At 46.7% G+C, this 23,397-nt stretch overlaps 1 protein-coding gene across 5 annotated transcripts in view; it reads right to left on the reverse strand.

Moving 5' to 3' along the window:
• Positions 1-2,377: 2,377 nt before the first annotated feature.
• The window catches only part of LOC143025524 (maternal embryonic leucine zipper kinase-like), a 51,697-nt gene continuing 30,677 nt past the window's right edge, over positions 2,378-23,397 (reverse strand). For all 5 annotated transcript variants that reach the window (XM_076185315.1, XM_076185318.1, XM_076185317.1 and 2 more), the window contains exons 13-14: positions 18,523-18,626; positions 2,378-4,424 (exon numbers count right to left, since the gene is read on the reverse strand). In XM_076185315.1, coding sequence (XP_076041430.1) covers positions 4,184-4,424; positions 18,523-18,626 — 345 coding nt within the window. In that variant the 3' untranslated portion in view covers positions 2,378-4,183. The remainder of the gene's footprint in view (positions 4,425-18,522; positions 18,627-23,397) is intronic.

Genomic DNA, 23,397 nt, shown 5'->3' on the forward strand with positions numbered 1-23,397 from the left:
TGCCACTGTTTCAGTCTAAATATCCGACTCAGCTACGAACATATTGTTACCTGCAAACAATTGACTCACCTCCCACTTCCTTCTCCCTTCACTTACAAACTCTAGACCCCTTCCAAGTATCTTAACATTTACCTTCCTAACCACCCCATCTACATACATGTTGAATAACCATGGTGTCATTACACAGTTGTTGTGCAGCTCTACCTTCATATCAAACTACTCCTCTATTCCTTACCCTCACACATGATCTACTACTGATGTAAAAAAGATTTACCACCCTCAACAAAATTCCTCCAGTCCCATACGTCTGTAATACATCCCATAAAGCCCATGAACCCTGTCACACACGTTTTCCAAATCCACTAAAGCCTGAAAGACATCCTTACCCTTTGCTTTGTTTGTATATCTTTGTCTTACTATGAAGATCTAATCTATGCACTTTCTTAAATCCAGTTCCTCCCCAACTATTTCCTCTCTCCCCCCTCTAATTCTCTCAATTAGTACCCTCCCATATACCTTGCCAACTACATTTAAGAGATTGATCCCTCTGAAGTTACTACACCCATATTTGTCCTATTTTTCCTCATATAATGGAACTATACATACACTTCTCCAGTCCACTGAGACACTTCCCTCCCTTGGGCACATACTAAACAATCTCAATAGCCATTCCACTGTAATTACTCCCATTGTCAGAAACTCCATGTAACAACCATCTATCCCAGGTGCCTTACCATCTAATATCTTTCAAAATAATAAATTTTTACTCTTACATTGACTGGCTGCCATGTCTGAATTTTGTAGATTTAGTGATACAATTAAACTTTAAGCTCACCACACAACCAGAGCATGGAATGGATTGTCTTGTTTGATGGTGTAATTTCTAATCTTATAATCTAATTAGTGAATATATCATCTCATGCTCCTGCTTCTAAGGAGTTCTCACTACCATAAAAAATTATGACAGCAGAGTACTTCAAGGTTTTTTTGTGTTGTTTCAGCCTTTGATACTGAAGTTGATCCAAGCCACATACATTTCCATTTCATGAACATGTAGACAAGAGGTTGGAATTAGTGTATCCAGACCGTCCCTACGATTGCTGGAGGATTGTGATTATGTGATATGGTGGTGAATACCACTTCAAATCCAACAGTGGGCAGTGACCAAAGAGCATTTTTTTTTTATTTTATTTTCCATCTCCACATGAACTGAAAGGTCTTCTGTCAACACTATCATTGTAACTAACAAAACCCACACCTGTTCTCGTGTCTTCAGTTCTGCTTAAGGGAACACTGGCAGTCAAACTAACTCCATGGCAGAAACAAAAATAGGTGCTAATAGTAAGGCTTCATATGTGATCTTTACATCTAAAAGACCAGCCAAGGCATGCAGCCACCCTTCTACCCATCCCACAATCTCACACCCGTTTTCCTTTTTATCTACCTCCTTGTAAACGAAGGCCCATCCCTGATCTGGGTCACAATCCAGCAAGATTTACCCCCACTGCTTCATTACATGGTAACCTTCCCTCCTCTTTCACTCGCAAGTAAATTCAGAATGTAAGAAATCCTTTTTGGTTGCATTAATTTATCACCCACTCTCTTATCACACCTGTCTCTTGCCCTTTCCTTTCCCTTTTTTACTCAAAGCCTCCTTCACCCCATCCATCTTATTCTTGGTCTCCCCCCCCACCCAAGTTCACTCCATCCACTCTTTTTTGCATAACCATTCTTCATTCGTTCTATGTGACCAAACCACCCTAGTATTGTTTGATCAACCCTGTCTGCCCGTTTCCTCTCTACCCCACTTTCTGCATCACCTCATTTCTCACATTTACCATCTTCATAACTCCCAACACACTTCATACACATTTCGTCTTGTACTAAAAATTTCCTTTATCTCTTGACTTCTAAGTCTCTACCCCGTTGTCATAATCACAACCCTTCATAGTTTTCTCCTTGCATCCCTTCCTAGATACCCATTTCTCACAACACTATTCATTCCCCAAGACATTACTTATTTCCAACATTCTAGTTGTGCAATCACTATACCTATTTTCACCATCAGTCTTCCCCAATTCCTTACACAACATATACAAAGCCAGTCTAACACCTTCCCACATGCAGACTCTGCACCCAACCATATCCCAGCATGTGTGTGTGTGTGTGTGTGTGTGTTGGAGCGGGGAGGGGGTGTGGCACATGGATGTGGGGCAGAGGGTAACACTTTCATAGCCCCAGGGTCTCCATTAACATTTCCCCACCTAGGTAGGGGGCGTCCACAATACAGTGTGACAGGCTGCAACAAACCAAACAACCATTTTGCATTCATGTTGGCATACTCAAGTCTTTGTAGTAGGTTAATTAAACAGGTCAAGATGATTAACACCCTTTATGAATTACAATTGTTACAAAATTCATCTGCCTACAGCATTCATATTGCAAGGTAGGAAAACTATAATATTTATCAATAAAGTAATTTTTAATATACACCTTATAAAACACTCATGTACAGGTTTGTAAGATGTTAAATTAGTCTATAGATTAAAAGAAATATCATATGATAATCTTCACACCAAAGTTTCGAGGTACAGTTCTTGGCAGAGCACAGGGCCAGGTCTTTTGTTGGTCTCTTTTCTGTATTCTCAGGAATAATATACTAATCAATGCATACTAAATGAAACCTTGGTTACATATATAATGATTATGCAGAAACCTAAAGCTGGGATGGGGTTAATACTTTAAAGACCCAAATGTTTCTTCCAATCAAATAATTTCCTGGTTTTAAAAATCTGATGAACATTTTGTTCACAAGTTTTCTTTATTGAAATGTTTGTTTTCTTTTTCATTTTTTTTTTGTGTATACATTCTAGGTAATATTTAAATATTCAACAGAGTACTTGTTTCATATTCAATCTCTGCCATGTTATATTGTTTTGGATTCTTGACATCTAAAACTCATTTGTGTTATATGTAAAACTCATCTAACCATGATATAGACTCCATATACACATTAGATGGCACAATAATATAATCCTGTAGTGATATCATGTTTCACAACACAACATTGGGCTGAAAACAAAAGCAGGGTTGGTGGATGTTACTAAGGGAAACTAGATTTTTAGTTGCACTATTAGTTAGAGGTAGGCACTTTTATGACTGAGATAGGAAAGCAGAGAACTACAACTCATTGACAGCAGGTGTCACCTCCATGCATTTTATTTTGACTGCATCCTGCCATCTAAAGGTTGAATGGGATGACAGAGTAAGAAGAGATGATGGTCATTATTATTCTTGGTTAGAAGTACAGTCTGCACCACTTCAATGCAAAGACTGTCTTGGGCTGTAATGGAAGATTTGAATATGCGGAACGGCTCAATAACATTATGAATGTATGCTCATACACCTCCACTACATTCATTGATTGTATTTTCATCTTTACTTCCTACCAGACACATCACCCAAATGACACTACAGCAAACTTCACACTGGAAGCCCAAGTACCCCTTCTGTATGGAATGAACTGACTGGACTAGGTAGATGCATCAATATTGCACCTCTGCAGCAGAAACACTGAACAATGAGCACCTGACTGCTGCCATGGCATATGTAAACACATATGTATACACAACCAGTCTACTGTTGGTAAACAAACTATGACAGGGATGAAACCACCTCTAGCCAGTACCATTGTCAATACATTATAATAAATGCAACCCCAGACACTACCCATCATTGTAAATACCACTCTGCCAAACAGCACCCCATAGCAAACACAGCTCCAGCTACTACCACTGACAATACTTAATACCTTCCCACCAGTATCACTGTCACTGAAGTACCACGAGCTAGACACCTACCCCTCTCCCAACCACCTCCATCCCAGCATATAATGAGGTTTATACATCTATCCCCTAAACCAGTATCATGGTCAGTAAATGCACTATGACAAGATAAAACCGCTCCCTTACCAGTGTCACTGTTAATCAACATCACTATCACGACGAGGTAAGTATTCCAACCTTCAACAGGCAGGTACCGCTGAGTGGGCACAACTAGCCACGCCTACTCGTACCTATGACTATGTCTTTAAGCAGCAACGCCTGCCTGATGAAGCAAGGCCTGAGGATACGGAAGGCAACATGAGACAGGTACAAGTTGAGTACTTCTACTGAAGAAAGAACTAGGATACTGTGGCACTTGAGGCAGGAGCTGCTTTGACAGGGGGGCTCGTGGTCCCCAAGGAGGAGCTTTGAGCTAGGCGGAGGACCTCCTCACACACGCGCTTGTAGATCCAGGCGTCTCCCTTGAGCCTCTTGCGTCTAATACCCACCACATCCAGGCTGGCAACTTTGCACACTTCAAGATCGAAACTGAGGCGAGCCCCGCCCACGTCATCGCGAACTTTCCCGCGCAGTGTGTACCTGAAACAAACAAAAGAGAATTAATTACCTAGTCATCAATCCCAGCCTCAAGTTTGGGAGGGTTAAATTATGTACGACTAGCGTAAAATTTTACGCTGAATTAAATGGGAACAGAGTTTTTAACACCAAATTCCTGACCTGGTTTGATATATTGCAGTAATAAAAATTCACGCGCTCATGGGACCTAGTTCATACCCCATTTAGTGCATTCATGAGAGAGAGAGAGAGAGAGAGAGAGAGAGAGAGAGAGAGAGAGAGAGAGAGAGAGAGAGAGAGAGAGAGAGAGAGAGAGAGTAAAGAGAGAGAGAGAGAGTAAAGAGAGAAAGAGAGAAAGAGAGAGAGAGAGAGAGAGAGAGAGAGAGAGAGAGAGAGAGAGAGAGAGAGAGAGAGAGAGAGAGAGAGAGTGGGGGGGGGTAATAAAAAAATGACACCAAATGCAGATCATCATCATGGTATGACACCGTCACAACAGAAGAAAGTAATTGTCAACTTTGCTTTAATCATAAACAACAATGAAAAATATCAAGTTTATCGTGCCGTTTTCATTTATGAATGCACAAAAGTAGGATGGAACAGAAACAAAAGACAAAAATTAACAAATGGAAAAAAAAAATCTGGCGAGATTCACGAACTTTGGTGTCAGTTTGATGTAAGAAAACGTTTTTTCAAGTAAGGGGTGACTATGTCATTGGGTACTTCACATCCCAAACGAGCGGGTGGAGAAAGGAATAGGGTGAAGGCCAGGTTGAGGGAGAGGATGTAGGAAAGAGAAAGGTAGAGAGAGAGAGGCAAAGATGGAGATTGAAATAAAGATTGGAAAATAATGACAGAGGTGGAGGTAATTAAAGAGGGAGAAGGGCTGAGGGGGGTGGGGGGAATGCGAATCAAGCAAGCTGGTAACCACCCCCTGCCCCACACCTATATTCAGTTTGGGTCTGCTTGCATCCCACATTCTTATACATCTCAATCTAGGCCTTGATGATGTCGAGCAACTTCACATGAGTTTTTAGATTTATATATATATATATATTGTATATATACACACACACATTACACACGTTTTACATAAACACATGCGCACACACTCGTACATGTATACTCATAATATCATGCAAACTAAGGTATGAAAACTATACGCATAAACAATAACATACACCAAGGATTGTACGCCTCATAAAACATGAACAAAACCTCCCCATCTACCAACGGAGCACCACCACTGCTGGTTCTCTTGACCACGGGCTTTAGAAGTACCACTCTCTTATACTTTACTAAAATCCATTCATTGGATGCACACAGCCCACTGATTTATGGAACCCCCCCCAAGTCCCGAAGAAAACAAATGACCCTGTGTAGATACACTAAGACCTTTTTCTGGGGCCTTCCCATGATCCACGGGGACCATTAGGCTATCATTCATTTTTATGCTTATAATAATGCAAATAGTGTGTGTGTGTGTGTGTGTGTGTGTGTGTGTGTGTGTGTGTGTGAATGTATGTGTGTGTGTGTGAATGTGTGTGTGTGTAATTCACCATGGTTTTGGATCACGTGTTGGACTCGTGATCGTCAGCTATTTCCCTCCCGGAAGAGCTCAGAGCTCATATATGACAGATATATGGGTAATGCTGTGACCTTACACGCACACACACACACACACACACCCAACTCCCCACCCACGAGTTGGAGTAACGACTCCCAGCGCAGCGATACTGAAATTATTTCAACCCAGGGCGGGATTCGAACCCGGATCGCCGTAGTGGCGGCCACGAACACTACCACTGTGTGTGTGTATATGTGTACTGTGTATCTGTGTGTGTGCATGTATGTGTATGTGTGCGCGTGTGCGTGTTAGGAAGGAAGCGCCTTATACAGTGTGAACGCATTAATTCAACAAGGGTGTGCATACATCTCCCAAATACATATTCGTATGTATAGGCATGTAATCACAAACCACTATTGCCAAGTATTACACCAGCAAACACACAAGCGCACAGTACATACACATATTTACATGTATAAATACACATTATAAATGTAGCCATGCAAACCCAGTCCAGGAACGGGTCCAGGGGTCGCTAAGCCATTTCTAGCATGCTTCTCCTCCTTGCACTATCTCTTACCTGAATCTCATCTGTGATAGATCCTTCTCAAGCGGCTCTAAATCATTCCGCACCGTCCACCACTATCTTGTTAGCGGTCTTCCTCGCTATCTCACGCCACACCACCACGCTTTACTAGAACTACACCTCCTTTACACTAACCTGGCGAAAGTCCCCCCCCCGTCCCCCCTACACCTTCAATGGCCCGAATATTCCGTTCTATTTTTCTCAGGATTCTTCAAAATTATTATTTTTTCTTTATGATACAAGGTCCCCCCCCACCCCATTACCTAATTTGGTTTTCTACCTGTCAAAATGTTGGGTAGGGAACTTTAGTTAACCTAATTTCAATTCTCATTACTATGTCTGTGTCACATCATGCGGCGGCACCGGATGCGGCCAGATCATGGGTAAGCTCAAGCTCAATAAAAATTACCTGGCGATAGTCAGAACTCTACAAGGGCCACCATCTACCCCTGGTTGAAATACTATCATACACTTTCGAGTCTCATGACACATAAGGGGTAATTTGCTATAACCAACAAGCCGCAACGGCGGCGCCAGACAAGTGTCGACACCGGCCTCACTGCAATGGTCTGGCAAAGACATGACATACCGACAGAAGGCCTTTCGGTTTCAGAACAAGGTCACAAGCGGAATAAAAATGGTGATTAAGCACAGAAGAGACAGTCATCACAGTGTAACACTGCTTAGGAGTTTATCCTAACCCTCTTCTCTTAGTTTTTACTTTGTTATCCATATCTGACCCTTTTCCAGTTACTGCCTCCTCAGGGATGTTTAGCTTAGAGCAATGGTCCCCAAACTTTTTTTTTTCAGCTTTACAACTATACGTACTAAGTTAACGTTAATCCTAATGCCGGGTACCACAATATTTTCTTGATTTTTTTTTTGTCACTCCTCTATTACCCCCGAATTTTTTTTTATCTCCCCCTAGGGAGTAATCTACCCCCAGTTTGGGAACCACTGGCTTAAGAGAAACCAGATAAACAAAGCACCGACATTCACCTTCCTAATCAGCAACTCTTTAACAATGTCGAATTTAGAATCAGTAAATATCTAAGCATACAGATTAAGAATATAATCATATAGAGCTAAGGTCTATTTTAGATTCCACATTAAAAAAAATTACAATTCATACACGCGATTGTGTCTGCCGTAAGTTTGTTCCCCTCATCATGAACTGAAACGTATCACCTTCGAGAAACCTAATAGACTCGATTGAAGCATGAGGCCGAATGAACAACAAGGACCAACCAAAGTCAACAACAATAATCACTGTCTCGAGTTTCATGGACTGGACACCCACAGACCCTCAGCGGACCCTTCCACAGATTTTTTTTAGGAAAAAAACGGAATACATATTATGTTGTACTGGTGGGGAACTCTTCCTATGGTACTGGCTTACAGTAGCAAGAAGCGAGAAGTCGCCTCTCCTCATGCGACGGGGTGGAAGAAGTACAGTCGACCTCGACAGGAGATTTTGAGAGAGGGAGAGGGAGGGAGAAAGAGGGAGAGAGAGTGAGAGGGAGGGAGAGAGGGGGAGAGGGAAAGAGGAAGAGAGGGAAAGAGGGAGGGAGAAAGAGGGAGAGGGAGGGAGAAAGAGGGAGAGGGAGGGAAAAAGAGGGAGAGGGAGGGAAAAAGAGGGAGAGGGAGGGAGAGAGGGGGGAGGGAGGAAAGGAGGAGGGAGGGATAGAGGGGGGAGGGAGGAAAGGAGGGAGGGAGGGATAGAGGGGGGAGGGAGGAAAGGAGGGAGGGAGGGATAGAGGGGGGAGGGAGGAAAGGAGGGAGGGAGGGGGGGGGGAGGGAGGGAGGGGGGGAGAGAGGGAGAGAGAGGGGAGAGAGGAAAGGGGGGAGGAGAGAGAGAGGAGAGGGGGGAGAGTGACAGAGAGGGACGGAGAGGGGACGGAGGAGGAGGGAGAGGGACGGAAATGGACGGGGAGGGAGAGGGACGGAGAGGGAAGAGGGAGGGAGAGAAGCAAGGGGGAGAAGGGGAGCGTGGGGGAGAAGGGGAGGGAAAGGGGGAGAAGGGGAGCGTGGGGGAGAAGGGGAGGGAAAGGGGGAGAAGGGGAGGGAAAGGGGGAGAAGGGGAGCGTGGGGGAGAAAGGGGAGCAAGGGGGAGAAGGGGAGTGAGGGGGAGAAGGGGAGTGAGGGGGAGAGAAATGGGGAGAGAAAGGGGGAGAGGGGGGAAAGGGGGCAGAGGGGGGAAAGGGGGCAGAGGGGGGAAAGGGGGCAGAGGGGGGAAAGGGGGAAGAGGGGGGAAAGGGGGCAGAGGGGGGAAAGGGGGCAGAGAGGGGGAGGGGGAAAGAGAAGAGAGGGGGAGTGGAGGGGGAAGAGAGGGGGAAGAGAGGGGGAGAGGGGGGAAGAGAGGGGGAAGGGAGCGAGGGGGGAAGGGGAGCGAGGGGGAGAAGGGGAGCAAGGGGGGGAAGGGGAGCGAGGGGGAGAAGGGGAGCGAGGGGGAAGAAGGGGGAGCGAGGGGGAGAAGGGGAGCGAGGGGGAGAAGGGGAAAGGGGAGCGAGGGGGAGAAGGGGAAAGGGGAGCGAGGGGGAGAAGGGGAAAGGGGAGCGAGGGGGAGAAGGGGAAAGGGGAGCGAGGGGGAGAAGGGGAGGAAGGGGGAGAAGGGGAGGAAGGGGGAGAAGGGGAGGAAGGGGGAAGAGAGGGGGAAGAGAGGGGGAGGAAAGGGGAAAGAGAGGGGAAGGGGAAAGAGAGGGGAAGAGAGGGGGAAGTGAGGGAAGAAGAGGGGAAGAGAGGGGAAGGACGGGGAAGAAAGGGGGGAAGGGGGGAAGAGAGGGGGGAAAGGGGGAAGAGAGGGGGGAAAGGGGGAAGAGAGGAGGTGAGGGGGAAGAGAGGAGGAGAGGGGGAAGAGAGGAGAAGAGGGGGAAGAGAGGGGGAGAGGGGGAAGAGAGGGAAGAGAGGGGAAGAGAGGGGGAGAGAGAGGGGGAAGGGGAGAGAGGGGGAGAAGGGAAGCGAGGGGGAGAAGGGGAGCGAGGGGGAGAAGGGGAGCGAGGGGAAGAAAGGGAGCGAGGGAGGGAGAGGGGAGCGAGGGGAAGAGAGGGGGAGATGAGGGGAGAGAGGGGGAGATAGGGAGAGGGAGGTGAGAGAGGGAGAGGGAGGGGGAGGAAGAGAGGTGGAAGAGGGGAAGGGGGGGGAAAGGGGAGCGAGGGGGAGAAGGGGAAAGGGGAGCGAGGGGGAGAAGGGGAGCGAGGGGAAGGGAAGGTGAGGGGGAAGAAAGGGGAGGGTGAGGGGAAGAGGGGAGAAGGGGGAGCGCGGGGGAAGGGGAGGGAAGGGGAGAGAGAGGGAGAAGGGGAGAGGGGGATGGGGAGAGAGGGAGAAGGGGAGCGAGGGGGAGAAGGGGAGCGAGGGGGAGAAGGGGAGCGAGGGGGAATGAGGGGAAGAAGGGGAGCGAGGGGGAAGAAGGGGAGCTAGGGGGAAGAAGGGGAGCGAGGGGGAATGAGAGGAGCGAGGGGAATGAGGGGAGCGAGGGGGAATGAGGGGAGCGAGGGGGAATGAGGGGAGCGAGGGGGGATGAGGGGAATGAGGGGAAGAAGGGGAGGAAGGGGGGAAGGGGAGGAAGGGGGAGAAGGGGAGGAAGGGGAGAGAGGGGAGAAAGTGGAAGAGGGGAAGTGGGGGAGAAGGGGAGAGTGGGGGGAAGGTGAGAGAGGGGGGGAAGGTGAGAGAGGGGGAGAAGGGGGGAGAAGGGGAGAGAATGGGAGAGGGGGGAGAAGGGGAGAGAGGGGGTGAGAGAAGGGAGGGGGAGAGAAGAGAGGGGAGAAAGGAGAGAGGGGAAGAGAGTAAGAGAAAGAACGTGAGAGAGGAAAAGGTAGTGAAAGAGGGGGAGAGGAGAAAGGGGGAGTGGTGGAAAGAGGGAGAGACTAAGAGAGAGAGAGAGAATGTGAAAGAGGAAAAGGTACGAGATATGGAGATGGACATGAAAAAGAAAAGAAAAAGAAAATGACATGTGTGGTTTGGTTACAGTCCAGCAGAGGATTGTGCAGGCGAGCGTGGGCTGATTAATATGCTTACCAGGTCGGTGCAGTCGCGCGGGGGTTGGTCACACGCCCGCTGCAACTTCTGCGCAGACATGCGCGGGTGGGTTACACACCTACAAGATCTGTGCAAACACGGCTAGGTTGATTATATATGTAAAACTGCGCAGGGGCTGGTTATACGCCCACAAACTGCGCAGGCGCACTCGTTAACCTGGTCCCACTCTGCTTGCACACAGGACAAGGAAATAATTCTAGACCAGGGCTTGTGTCATGGCCGCCTCCTCCTCCTCCTCTTCCACCTCCTTCTCTTCCTCTTTCTTCCTTATCGGGCTCGTACCTATCCTCCTCCTCCTCTTTTCCTTTCCCTTCCTTCCCATCTTCCTCCTATTCGTCCTCGTCATCTTCCACCTCCTTATACTACTCTCAGCGAGCCTCGGGGAAGAAGAAGAAAATAGTGATGTGGTTGCCGTGGGTGAAGAAAGACCACATGATAACAAAGAACGTATTGTGGCCCAGTGGTCAGCAGGCTCGGCTCGTGTTCTGAACGCTGGGCTTTCACCTCTGCAGGGTACGATTTCCTCTCCCACCCCCTGCATTGGCCCCAGAACCTTTCCCCGTGCTTCCCATAACCCTTTGGCCCTGTTCACACTAGCGGTTTGAACCGCTCGGAAACCGCAGCGGTACCACATAGCCAAAGAAAAAACTGCGCGGTGAATGCATCCATTGACTCGCGTTAGTGTGAACAGTCCTTTCGTTTCATGACTAGAACACTTATTCTAGCTGCCGCCAGACGATTTTATTAATTCGAGGGAAATAAAAGAGGCCCGTTTCGATCCATGCCAACGCTAAGTCTTACGGCTCGTGCATTTTCATTCTAGTTGTCGTCAAGCTATTTTAATCAGCTATAGAAAAATAGGCTCCACCAAAATTACATTATATCCCTTTGGCACCTCACATTTTCATACTAGCTGCCGCTATTTCATTTATTTTTAAATCTACCATCTCCGTGGTACCCACTCGGTAAGGAAGAAATCCGCATAATATACGTAGATGAAAAGCTGCACTGGCAACAAGTCATATCCAGTGACCCATTACAAGAACGGCTGTGACGCGGCCGTTGCAGAGAAAGAGACAGAGAAAACGAGAGAGAACGAGTGTGAGGGGGGGAAGCAGGAAGGAGGGAAGGAGGGAAGGGAAGGATGAATGGAGGAAAGAAGGAAGGATAGGAGGAAAGAAGGAAGGATAGGAAGGATAGGAGGAAAGAAGGAAGGATAGGAAGGATAGGAGGGAAGAAGGAAGGATAGGAGGGAAGAAGGAAGGATAGGAGGGATGAAGGAAGGATAGGAGGGATGAAGGAAGGATAGGAGGGATGAAGGAAGGATAGGAGGGATGAAGGAAGGATAGGAGGGATGAAGGAAGGATAGGAGGGATGAAGGAAGGATAGGAGGGATGAAGGAAGGATAGGAGGGAAGAAGGAAGGATAGGAGGGAAGAAGGAAGGATAGGAGGGATGAAGGAAGGATAGGAGGGATGAAGGAAGGATAGGAGGGATGAAGGAAGGATATGAGGGTTGAAGGATGGATAGGTGGGTTGATGTAAGGTTATGAGGGTTGAAGTAAGGTTATGTGGGATGAAGGAAGGATAGGAGGGCATGAGGGAAGGGGAGGAGGGCATGAGGGAAGGAGAGGAGGCCATGAGGGAAGGAGAGGAGGGTATGAAAGGAAGGATAGGAGGGCATGAGGGAAGGGGAGGAGGGCATGAGGGAAGGAGAGGAGGGCATGAGGGAAGGAGAGGAGGGCATGAATGAAGGAGAGGAGGGCATGAAGGAAGGAGAGGAGGGATGAAGGAAGGATAGGAGGGATGAAGGAAGGATAGGAGGGATGAAGGAAGGATAGGAGGGAAGAAGGAAGGAGAGGAGGGCATGAAGGAAGGAGAGGAGGGCATGAGGGAAGGAGAGGAGGGCATGAGGGAAGGAGAGGAGGGCATGAGGGAAGGAGAGGAGGGCATGAGGGAAGGAGAGGAGGGCATGAGGGAAGGAGAGGAGGGCATGAGGGAAGGAGAGGAGGGATGAAGGAAGGATAGGAGGGATGAAGGAAGGATAGGAGGGATGAAGGAAGGATAGGAGGGATGAAGGAAGGATAGGAGGGATGAAGGAAGGATAGGAGGGATGAAGGAAGGATAGGAGGGATGAAGGAAGGATAGGAGGGATGAAGGAAGGATAGGAGGGATGAAGGAAGGATAGGAGGGATGAAGGAAGGATAGGAGGGATGAAGGAAGGATAGGAGGGATGAAGGAAGGATAGGAGGGATGAAGGAAGGATAGGAGGGATGAAGGAAGGATAGGAGGGATGAAGGAAGGATAGGAGGGATGAAGGAAGGATAGGAGGGATGAAGGAAGGATAGGAGGGATGAAGGAAGGATAGGAGGGATGAAGGAAGGATAGGAGGGATGAAGGAAGGATAGGAGGGATGAAGGAAGGATAGGAGGGATGAAGGAAGGGAGGGATGAAGGAAAGGAGGGAGGAATGGAGGAAGGGAGGGGGGAATGGAGAAAGGGAGAAAAGAAAGGAAGGAATGGAGGAAGGAATGGAGGAAGGAATGAAGGAAGGGAGGGAGGAAAGGAGGAAGGAAGGGAGAGAGGAAAGGAGGAAGGAATGGAGGAAGGAATGGAGGAAGGAGGAAGGGAGGAAGGAATGGAGAAAGGGAGGGAGGAAGGGAGGGAGGAAGGAATGGAGGAAGGGAGGGAGGAAAGGAGGAAGGAAGGAAGAGATGGAGGGAAGGAAGAAAGGGAGGAAGGTGGGAAGGAAGGAGGAAGGTAGGAAGGAAGGAGGGAAGAAGGGAGAAAAGGAGGAAGGAATGGAGGAAGGGAGGGAAGAAAGGGGGAAGGAAGGAAGAAAGGATGGAAGGAAGGAAGAAAGGATGGAAGGAAGGAAGAGAGGGAGGGAAGGAAGGAAGGAAGGAAGGTAGGAGGGAAGGTAGGAGGGAAGGAAGGAGGGAAGAAGGGAGGGAAGAAGGGAGGGAAGAAAGGAGGAAAGGAGGAAGGAAGGAAGAGAGGGAGAGAGGGAGAGAGGGAGGGAAGAGAGGGAGAAAGGTAGGAAGGAAGAAAGGAAGAATGGAGGAAGGGAGGAAATGAGGAAGGGAGGAAGGAAGGAAGAGTAGGAGAAAGCGGAAAAAGGGGAGGAAAAATGGGAGGAAGAATGGGAGGGAAGGAGGGAGGGATGAAGGGAGGGAGAAAGGGAGGGAGGGAAAAAGGGAAGGAGGGAGAAAGGGAGGGTGGGAAGGAGGGAGAAAGGGAGGGTGGGAAGAAGGGAGAAAGGGAGGGAGGGAAGAAGGGAGAAAGGGAGGGAGGGAAGAAGGGAGAAAGGGAGGGAGGGAAGGAAGGGAGGGAAGGAAGGGAGAAAAGAAAGGAAAGAAGAGAAGAGAAGGAAGGAAAGAAGAAAAGGAAGGAAGGAAAGAGGGGAGGAAAGAAGAAAGCAAAGAAGGAAAGAAGGAAAGAAAGAAGGAAGGAAAGAAGGAAGGAAAGAAGGAAGGAAAGAAGGAAGAAAAGAGGAAGGGAAAGCGGGAGGGAGGGAAGGGAAGACGAGAAGAAGGGAGGGGAGGGGAGATTGGGAGAAGGGGGGAGAGGGTAAGGTGAGGGGAGTATCCAAAGGATGAGGCGTTCTCGTAGGCTGCTGGGTTCCACGATGAGCGTGGGAGCTCCGGTGAGGATCCCCAGCGCGAGGCTAGCAGGGGCCGGCTGCCCCCCCGCAGGAGCTGAGTATGGGATCCATCTATCTCGACAGGTGTGAAAAATAGGTTACGTTCTTACAAAGCCACGCCAGCCTCCTTGCTCTGACCACCTCCAGGAGAACTACATCTGCAAGAACGATGTCCTTAAGAATGAACTCCACTTGAATTACCAGCATCTCCGTGGGAATTACTATCACGAGAAATGCCATGAAAACTACCTCCGTGAGGCCTACATTCTTATGACATGGAGGTAATTTTCCTTACGAATGTTGCTTTTTAGTTTCAAGATTCCATTAAATCAAGGATGGTTTGCTTTTTTTCATATTTCCGAAAAATTGTGTTAACGCGTGCCTTCCGGTAGTGTCTGGTGGATTTTTTTTTTTTTTTTTTCTCTAACAAATTTCCACCAAAGTCAAAATGAACTGATTTCACTTCAACAGTCTACTCAGGTCATTTTGCCGTGGGCACGTGATGGTGCTGCAGCCAATGAGTGTTAAGAGGAATGGTTACATCCTATTTACTAAATTAGATTACACTCTGAAATAGACTGAGGTGCATTTTTTTTTCAATTCCTCTCATGATGGGCAACACTGGTTATTTACTCTAGCTGCCGCTACACGATTTAATCAACTGTTTGGCAACCCTCACGGTATTGAAGGGGTGACAACCTACCTCGATCAAGGTATGTTTTGCTCGGTGCGGTTATTAGCCTCCTACCACAGCCAATGGCAGGTGACGCGCATCCTACTACCTGGCATCATATTTGGGTAAGCGCGTTGGTAGCTTCGGCTGAAATTACCAGCCTCGTACTTTGGAGCCCAAAGTAAAACAACAGCCCAATTAAAAATAAATAAATAAATAAAATAAAATAAAATGTAGTGCGATCATCACTGAGCCATGAACGATCATCGTTGAGCGATAATAGCACCGAGCAAAACGTACCTTTAACCCCTTCCGTACCAAACGGCCCTTATCCATATATAATGGCGACCATCAGGCGATTTTTTTTTCAGCTCTGCGGCATCCTCTCCAGACAGGATGAAGCGACAGTTTCCCTTTGATTCTGGCTACCGCTAGGATATTCTATCATTCACCTCCGTTACCCTACTTCATGTGCAAGGCTAATACTGGCACATAAATAAATAATAATAATAATAAAAAAAAATAAATAAAAAAAAATAATAATAATAATAATAATCTTTTCGCAAAGACAGTGCTCCACAGATTTTTCCTGCTAACGCCAGACGATTTCATTCAGTCTGGTGGACGCCATCACCGCAGAAATCCCAGCCACTAGACGGAAATAACACTTTCAGCTTTTTCGCTACAATGACGCACTTTACAGATTCTATTCTGGCTAAGGCCAGACGACTTTTAATCCGCCGAGCGAAACATCACCGCTGGCGCCAAAGAGCATCATCATCTTCATTAAACCTTCCGGCTCGGCGGCGCCATCTACAACATAGGCCTTTTGTCTTTATTCTGGCTAACTCCAGACGATTTTTATTGAGCTGAGGGAACGTCACTGTCACAAGACCCAACTAGGACGTTTAAATATTTTGTTCTGACTAACGCCACGTGGTTGGATTCATCGTCGGAGAGTCTGACCTCCACAAGGTCAAGCAGCAAAAGCCTCAAGGGCCAACTGAGTTAAGCGGGAAACTTTGTCCTGGCCAGCACCAGGCGATTTTATTCAGTTCTGAGGACCCTCTAACAATTCCATGATCAAGACAAAGGAATTTAACCCCTCCCTTTGGAGAGAAGGGCCGTGGAGATGAATAAAATAGCCTGGCGGCTGCAGGAAGATTGAGGAAAGCTCCTATTAACGTGATTGGGAGTTCGATAAGTTTAAGTTATAAATCTTTCACTACAAAAAGAGTGCCACCGAGATGCAAGGTATTATTATTATTACTATTATTATTATTATCATTATTATTTATTTATCTATTTATTTATTTTTGCGGGATTCGCAACCGCGCGAATCCCCAATCTTGCAGCGGTCCGGAGGGTCTTGTCGTCGATGGAACTCCAACTCCCACGGGCGAGATCGGTGGGACCGGACCAGTTCAGAGTTGGATGGAATACCACTAGTTACAGCACGAGGAGGAGGAGGAGGAGGAGGAGGAGGAGGAGGAGGAGAGGTAGGAAGTCTAAGAACAGGAAAAAATAGGAGGAACACGAGGATTAGAATTACGGAAAGGAAGACTAGAAGGAGGAGGTGATAGTAGGTGTGGGAGTAAGAGTGGGAGTAATAGCAGGAAGAGGAAGAGTAGGAGGAGGAGGAGGAGGACGAGTGGGAGTACGGAGGAAGAGGAGGAGGACTAGTAGGAGTAGGAGTGGGCGTACGGAGGAAGAGGAGGAGGAAGAGTTTGAGAAAAAGAAACAGGCCACTTTGTTTTTGTTTTCATCTATTATGCGTTCGTTTCCCACAATCCCGCTGGGACACGATACCTACGAGGCCATTATCGGACCACTCCTGCTGGGGCGCCCATGGGCGTGAACACGGATGAGTCCAGACGCTTAATTGTGCCGAATCAATCACAACAGGGGCCAACAATGGTTGCGGGGGTTCTGCGGGAGGGTTGTCCGAGAGAACCCTCTCCCTCTACTTGGATATACAGCCCCGAGAGGCTGGCATTTGATCTCCGGAACATGCCAAAGATTTCACTCCATTAACTTTTAACTTTTTTTCTCCATCTTTTCACATCGACTGAGTCGAAAACATGCGACTGTTCCCTTCTTCGCCTCCCTAGTACCCGATGACACAAAAACAGATCCACACTAGGACAAGACAGACAAGTCCCACGTTTCTTCCATGAGAAATCTATGGGGGAGCCCGAGGTCCGTCGCTGGCTACTATGGACCAGCGGGTTTCTAGTCGGTGAAACCAGAGGCAACATTTGTCATTATCATTCACAACTGTTGAGACTCCGAAGATGAGGTCTTGAGCTCTCACACACCACACTTCTCACTCCTCCTCCTCCTCGCGGGTGGCCTGGCAACCTAAACAGACAATTCGTCCACTTCACCACCAGGAGACGAACAGAGGCTCCGCCCAGCAATCCCGCCGTCTGCACGAGTCCCTTCCAACTCCTGCAGGAGGTCCAAGCCTTCGGGTAGATCTGCCTCGCCTATGATTTTGGTCCGGTTAGGCTTCGACACTGATACATATATGCATGTAAACGCGCGCGCGCGCACATACAATTTCATCTACCCTTACAAATATATAAACACACGAAGGGTGCACATTTGTTTGTGTAAATAAGCATGATTGTACGTGTGAGTACATTGTGTGTGTGTGTTGTGTGCGCGTCTACACGCATCTGTATCAGTGTCTCGAAGCCTAACCATGGTCTTGGATCACATGTTGGTATCATGATCGACAGCTATTATCCTCCATGATGAGAGCTCAGAACTTACATACGGCCAGATATATGGGAAATCCCACCCTATCTCTCTCTCTCACTCACACACACGACCAAACTCTGTCCTCCAGAGCTGGAGTACTGACTTGCAGTGCTGTGAAGCTTTCCAGCCCTCGGCGGTGGCGATACCACTACACCAGTGTCCGCGCGCGCGTTTATCTAATTATAGTATACAAGAACTAAGAGAGAGTCAGTCGTGGAGTTCCTGTCTCTTACTCTCCAGTTATTATACTGAGAGCGCTCGCGCGCGCGCGCGCGCGCGTGTGTGTGTGTGTGTGTGTGTGTGTGTGTGTGTGTGTGTGTGTGTGTGTGTGTGTCTGTGTGTGTGTGTGCATGTGTGCCCGTTTAAGCATTTCCCCAGAACGAATATCCCCTTCTGTATTGGGAGGCTCTTTTACTATTATGTTGGCTGTCGTCTGGTTAATTCTATCTGTTATGGCCCACAGGCGAAGACTTTAGTTACGAAAACTGTCTTGTATTCCTCACCGACTACCATCAATCATAGCTGACACTATATATATATATATATATATATATATATATATATATATATATATATATATATATATATATATAATTTACTCATTTATTTATTCATTTATCTATCAAAACAACAATGTCATCGATTTCACTCATTTCCTTGGGGTTCAGAGTTCTCTGGTTAAATTAGATTAGGCTAGGTTAGGAGAGGACATGCATTGCCAAATACTGCCTGGACTTATTCTTTAAATTGCACCACACCGACGGTGGGACTGGTGGAATCGGAGTAGTGTTAACAGAGTGACAGCGACGTCGTCGCTTAAACTTGGCCCTTGCGGAGTCAATGCAATCCTGTACTCACCCCTTCTGGTTGCAGAGGATGCCCTTGTTCAGGAGCGCCTTCCGGAGGTCGCACAACACCTGGTCAGGGTTCTTGCTGGCCGTCGTGCTCACGTTGTAAAGGTTCTGTTGAAAAAATACAAACAATAAAATTTATAACACGATTAATAGAAAATAAAATAAAGAAATGGAGTAAAAAAAATATATACAAACCAGTTCACCATGAGAATTACCGTACCTCGCTAAAATACTAAATGCTTAACATATTATGCAATATGCGCCCGCGCGCGTCAGGCATAATAGTGGGTATTAAAAAAAAAAAAAAAAAACTCTGCCAAGTCCCTAGGCTGAATCGCTAGTAAACAAACGCATGCAAGCTGTTCCGTTGATGCTGCTATCGATATAATTCGGCCAAAATAAAATCTACCCCAGTCATCACCTTGCTATACGTACACGTGCGCACCGCTCAGCAGAAATCAGTTGCGCCTACGCACCAGGGCTCTTAACCAGGTACAACGGTTCCTCGAGCACAGACTGGAGGCAGAGGTGTCAGAGAGGGCGAGGTGGTACAGGGCAGTCACAGACTACGAGCCCCTTGTACTTCCTCGCTCCACACCTAGAAAAGTGGAGACTCTGCTCTTCCGTCTGCGACTGGAGGACCGTTGTTTCTGGCAAATAAAGACCAATTCAACACCTGAAGAAAGAAGATGCCGCCACTGCAGCCACCCTGAAGCCACCCTTGACCACTACCTCAAGCATTGCCCCGCAACTGCTTTTCTGAGGAGAGGGCCTCCGACAACATCTGAGGGTCTTGTGCGCCGCCTATGCAGCCACTTAAGTCCGTTTGAACTGCGTCGGCTGGTGGAGAGTCAGCCCCCCCTTTAATTTTTATATATATATGTCTCTGTCCGGAAGGGTGAATTCATAGCGATGTGCATACGTATATTGCATACGTATGCACATCTAATGTATGTATGAGTGTGTGTGACCAAGGCCACACACACTCATACATTGAATCACCCCCCTTTAATCTCTATATATATGTTTACTGTCCGGAAGGGTGAATTCATAGCGATGTGCATACGTATGCACATCTAATGTATGTATGAGTGTGTGTGGCCAAGGCCACACACACTCATACATTGGATCACCCCCCCCTTTCTTTACATTATATACATTAAGATGTCACCACTTACCATCATTATTCAGTTATATTGAGAAGGGTGCATTCACTGAGATGTGCATGCGCATTTCATATACGTGTGCACATCTTGTGAATGTATGAGTGTGTGTGGCTGGGCCCACACACACTCATATGCACAATCACCCTACAAACGGGCTCACATTAAAAGCCCGTGGGAGCTTCACTCCCGAATTAATTAGACTAGTGCGCACCGCACCACACCACGCAACACTACATAAAACGAATCACTTGCGGTCCAGCCCAAATAAACAGCTTACACACAGGTACAACCGACATACGAATCGCCCAAAATTTCACATCAACCAAAAATTATTCGACCTCAACAAATTCGTTTTTTAACAGGATCGTTTATTACAATTGGGAATTAATGACAAAAATCGAAATCATTGTCAGGAAAAGAAAAAATCGGAATTACGATTTAAATCGGAAGAATATCATGCCTGGTGTGTGTTTGTGTGTGTTACGTACGTGCGTGTGTTACGTACGTACGTACACACAAATATATATATATATATATATATAATATGCAAAAATATCACAAAAACACGTGATCCAATAAATTGCTGAAAACCACAAAGGAAACCGGAAAAGAAACTATAATTCCCAAGCGCTTTCGTGATATTTCACATCTTCTGGGGAATACAAAGGAAAGAAGTTACATAAGGTATATAAGAGGTATGAAAATAAACTGGGAAAGGTACAATACACATCGAGAAAATGTAACAAATACAAAAAATTAACTTTTAAGAAGTTAATAATTAAAAATTCACCTAGTGTTTCAAGTGGCTGCATATACAGGATCCCTTGTAGACATTGTAAAAAATATTACCTTGGGCAAACGGGCAAGGAATTCTAAACAAGGATTAAACACAAGTATAGTGTAAAAACAGCGCAAAAGTGTAGTGCGCTCTTTGTCCATATGCGAGATTTTAATCATCGTATTGATTGGTCTAATTCTTCATCCATCATGTCATGTGATTCATTTGCCAAAAGGAACATCATTGAATGTTGTCTGATTAAAAAATCTGAAGGATCTAACATTAATATTAGTTATGGGATTTTTAAATTGGATCATTTTATCATTGACAAAATTTGTAATCATATTTTCAAAAATAATTTTATTTTTTGTATTTGTTTGTTACATTTTCTCGATGTGTATTGTACCTTTCCCAGTTTATTTTCATACCTCTTATATACCATATGTAACTTTTCTTTTGTATTCCCCTGAAGATGTGAAATATCACGAAAGCGCTTGGGAATTTGTTTCGTTTCCGGTCTCCTTTGTAGTTATCAATATATATATATATATATATATATATATATTATATATATATATATATATATATATATATATGTATATATATATATATATATAATATATATATATATATGCGTGCGTGATTCACCTTGGTCTTTGGATCACGTGTTGGACTCGTGATCGACAGCTATTTCCCTCCCAGAAGAGCTCAGAGCTCGTATGACCGATCTATGGGTAATGCTATGATGTGTGTGTGTGTGTGTGTGTGTGTGTGTGTGTGTGTGGGCGTGCGTGGGCGAGCACCCAATGCGTCCATGTTCGTATCTATGTGCACGTGTGCGCGCACGTGCGCGTGCGTGAAATAAATGCGCAGCTGCGCGCGCAATAAACGTTTCCGGGATATCCTTCTTGCGCAGGGCAGGTGCGCAACTGCGCAGGTGGTAGCGACAGGGCCTTGACCTCCTCTGTGGCACATTTCAAAGCTTTCATTATGGCTGTCATCAGGCGGACGGCCTCCCTCACCCTTCTCTTTCCTACCTGCGCGACACCTAAAGCTCTTCCTTCATTCTGATTTTCACAAGTTGATATCATTCATCACAGTGGTTCTTGGGACAGTTTGCCACTTCCCATTTTAACCCGCTTGCCGCCAAGCTATTTCATTCATCTTCACGGAAGCCCATCGGCATTGGAGATCTCAGAATTGATCTGGACTGACCCCCTTCGTACAGGGTGCCACTGACAGTCGCTAGGATATTTCATTCATCTCAACGGCGGAGGGGTTGAGCCAACATCGTCTTTTTGGGACTTCGACTGCAACAACTCCAGTGGCGTTACCCCCATAGACTTCGTGCGTGTGCGCGCGCGTTGGGGTGTCAAGTGGTGATGTAGTCTCACATAAACAGAATAACCATGGCCAAGAAGTTCGAAATAACCAGCGCGCCACTGCACGAATAAAAATCTAGCCTAATCAGAAGCGAGAGACAGAAACCTCGAACTAACAAGATCTAAAACTCATCTGGACCAGTCCAAACCAGTTGACCCTTCTCTGTTCTTCAAGATGCCGCCATGCGTTTTAATTAAACTCTGGATCAACACCCTCTCATCCAGTCTTGGCTGTTGTGTAGGCGGATGAGATGTGCGTGTGTGTACGTGCGTGTGTTCGTGCTCGCGTGTTCGTCTGCAGCGCCGGTCACTGGCATTGCAAGGTCGTCGTGCATGACCAGGACATCACAGTCGAGGTGGCGGAAGAGGAGGAGGAGGAGGAGGAAGAAAGGAGGAGGAGGAGGAGGAGGAGGAGGAGGAGGAGGAGGAGGAAGAAAGAAAGGAGAGGAGGAGGAGGAGGAGGAAGAAAGGAGGAGGAGGAGGAGGAGGAAGAAGAAGAAAGGAGAGGAGGAGGAGGAGGAGGAGGAGGAGGAGGAGGAGGAAGAAAGGAAAGAAGAAGAAACAAGAAGGAAGGAAGGAAGGAAGGATGGAGGAAGAAACAAGGAGAAGGAGGAAGGAAGGAAAGAAGAAGAAACAAGAAAGGAGGGAAGGAAGGAAAGATAAAGAAACAACAAGAAGGAAGGAGGGAAGGAAGAAAAAAGAAACAAGAAGGAAGGAAGGATAAAGGAGAAGGATGATAATGAGAAGAAAAAGTAAAAGAGGGAAAGGTTGATTGATTGATTTATGGAATTTTTGGCTTGAAGGCCAAGCGTCGGAGTCGGTAGGCCATTCAGCGCATAAATCATATGAATATATACAATTTCAAGTAAAACAGTAAAAACAATAACCACTCACAAAACACATCAAAACAAAGATACTCACAAGCAATCATACACACAATTTTAAATTTCATTAAATAAATTGATGTCTTTTAAAAACTTTAAAACATTCTTCACATGAGCCTCCTCCACTAAAATTTCTTTAAAAGATATATTTGTTAAAAAGTTTGCCTTGCGCTTATTAGAGTATGCAGGGCACTGAATTAAAATGTATTTAATTGTAAAAACAACTTGGCAAGTGGTACATTGGGGGGCCAGCCTTTTGTTCCACTTGCCATAAAAAAATTATGGGTAATATAGGAATGGCCAATTCTTAATCTTGTTAAAACAATACTTGATCTTCTGTCCAAAGAACGAGACTTCCAAGGGCTCACGAAGGAGTGAATCTCTTTTAACTTGTAACTACCGTCCAGCTTTGTCCATTGTTCTTGTAAAAGAGGGAAAAGGGGAGAATGGAGAAGGAACAACTACAGAATAATGTCAAGGAGAAAGACGAGGAGGAAGACAAAGAGTACGGGGATAAGCCGGGCCTTCTCAAAGCCAAGACGGAGAAGACGGCGTCAGCGAGGACAGGCGACCGGGATGCAGCCAGGACCTGCGACAGAAACACCTGGCGGGAGGCGGCGGTCAGGATGAGGGGGAGAGGGGGTGTGGGGGGTGGAGGTGGGGTGTCCA

This window comes from Oratosquilla oratoria, chromosome 5 (assembly GCF_046742065.1).
Source record: "Oratosquilla oratoria isolate Oo_2021 chromosome 5, ASM4674206v1, whole genome shotgun sequence".
Taxonomy (NCBI): domain Eukaryota; kingdom Metazoa; phylum Arthropoda; class Malacostraca; order Stomatopoda; family Squillidae; genus Oratosquilla; species Oratosquilla oratoria.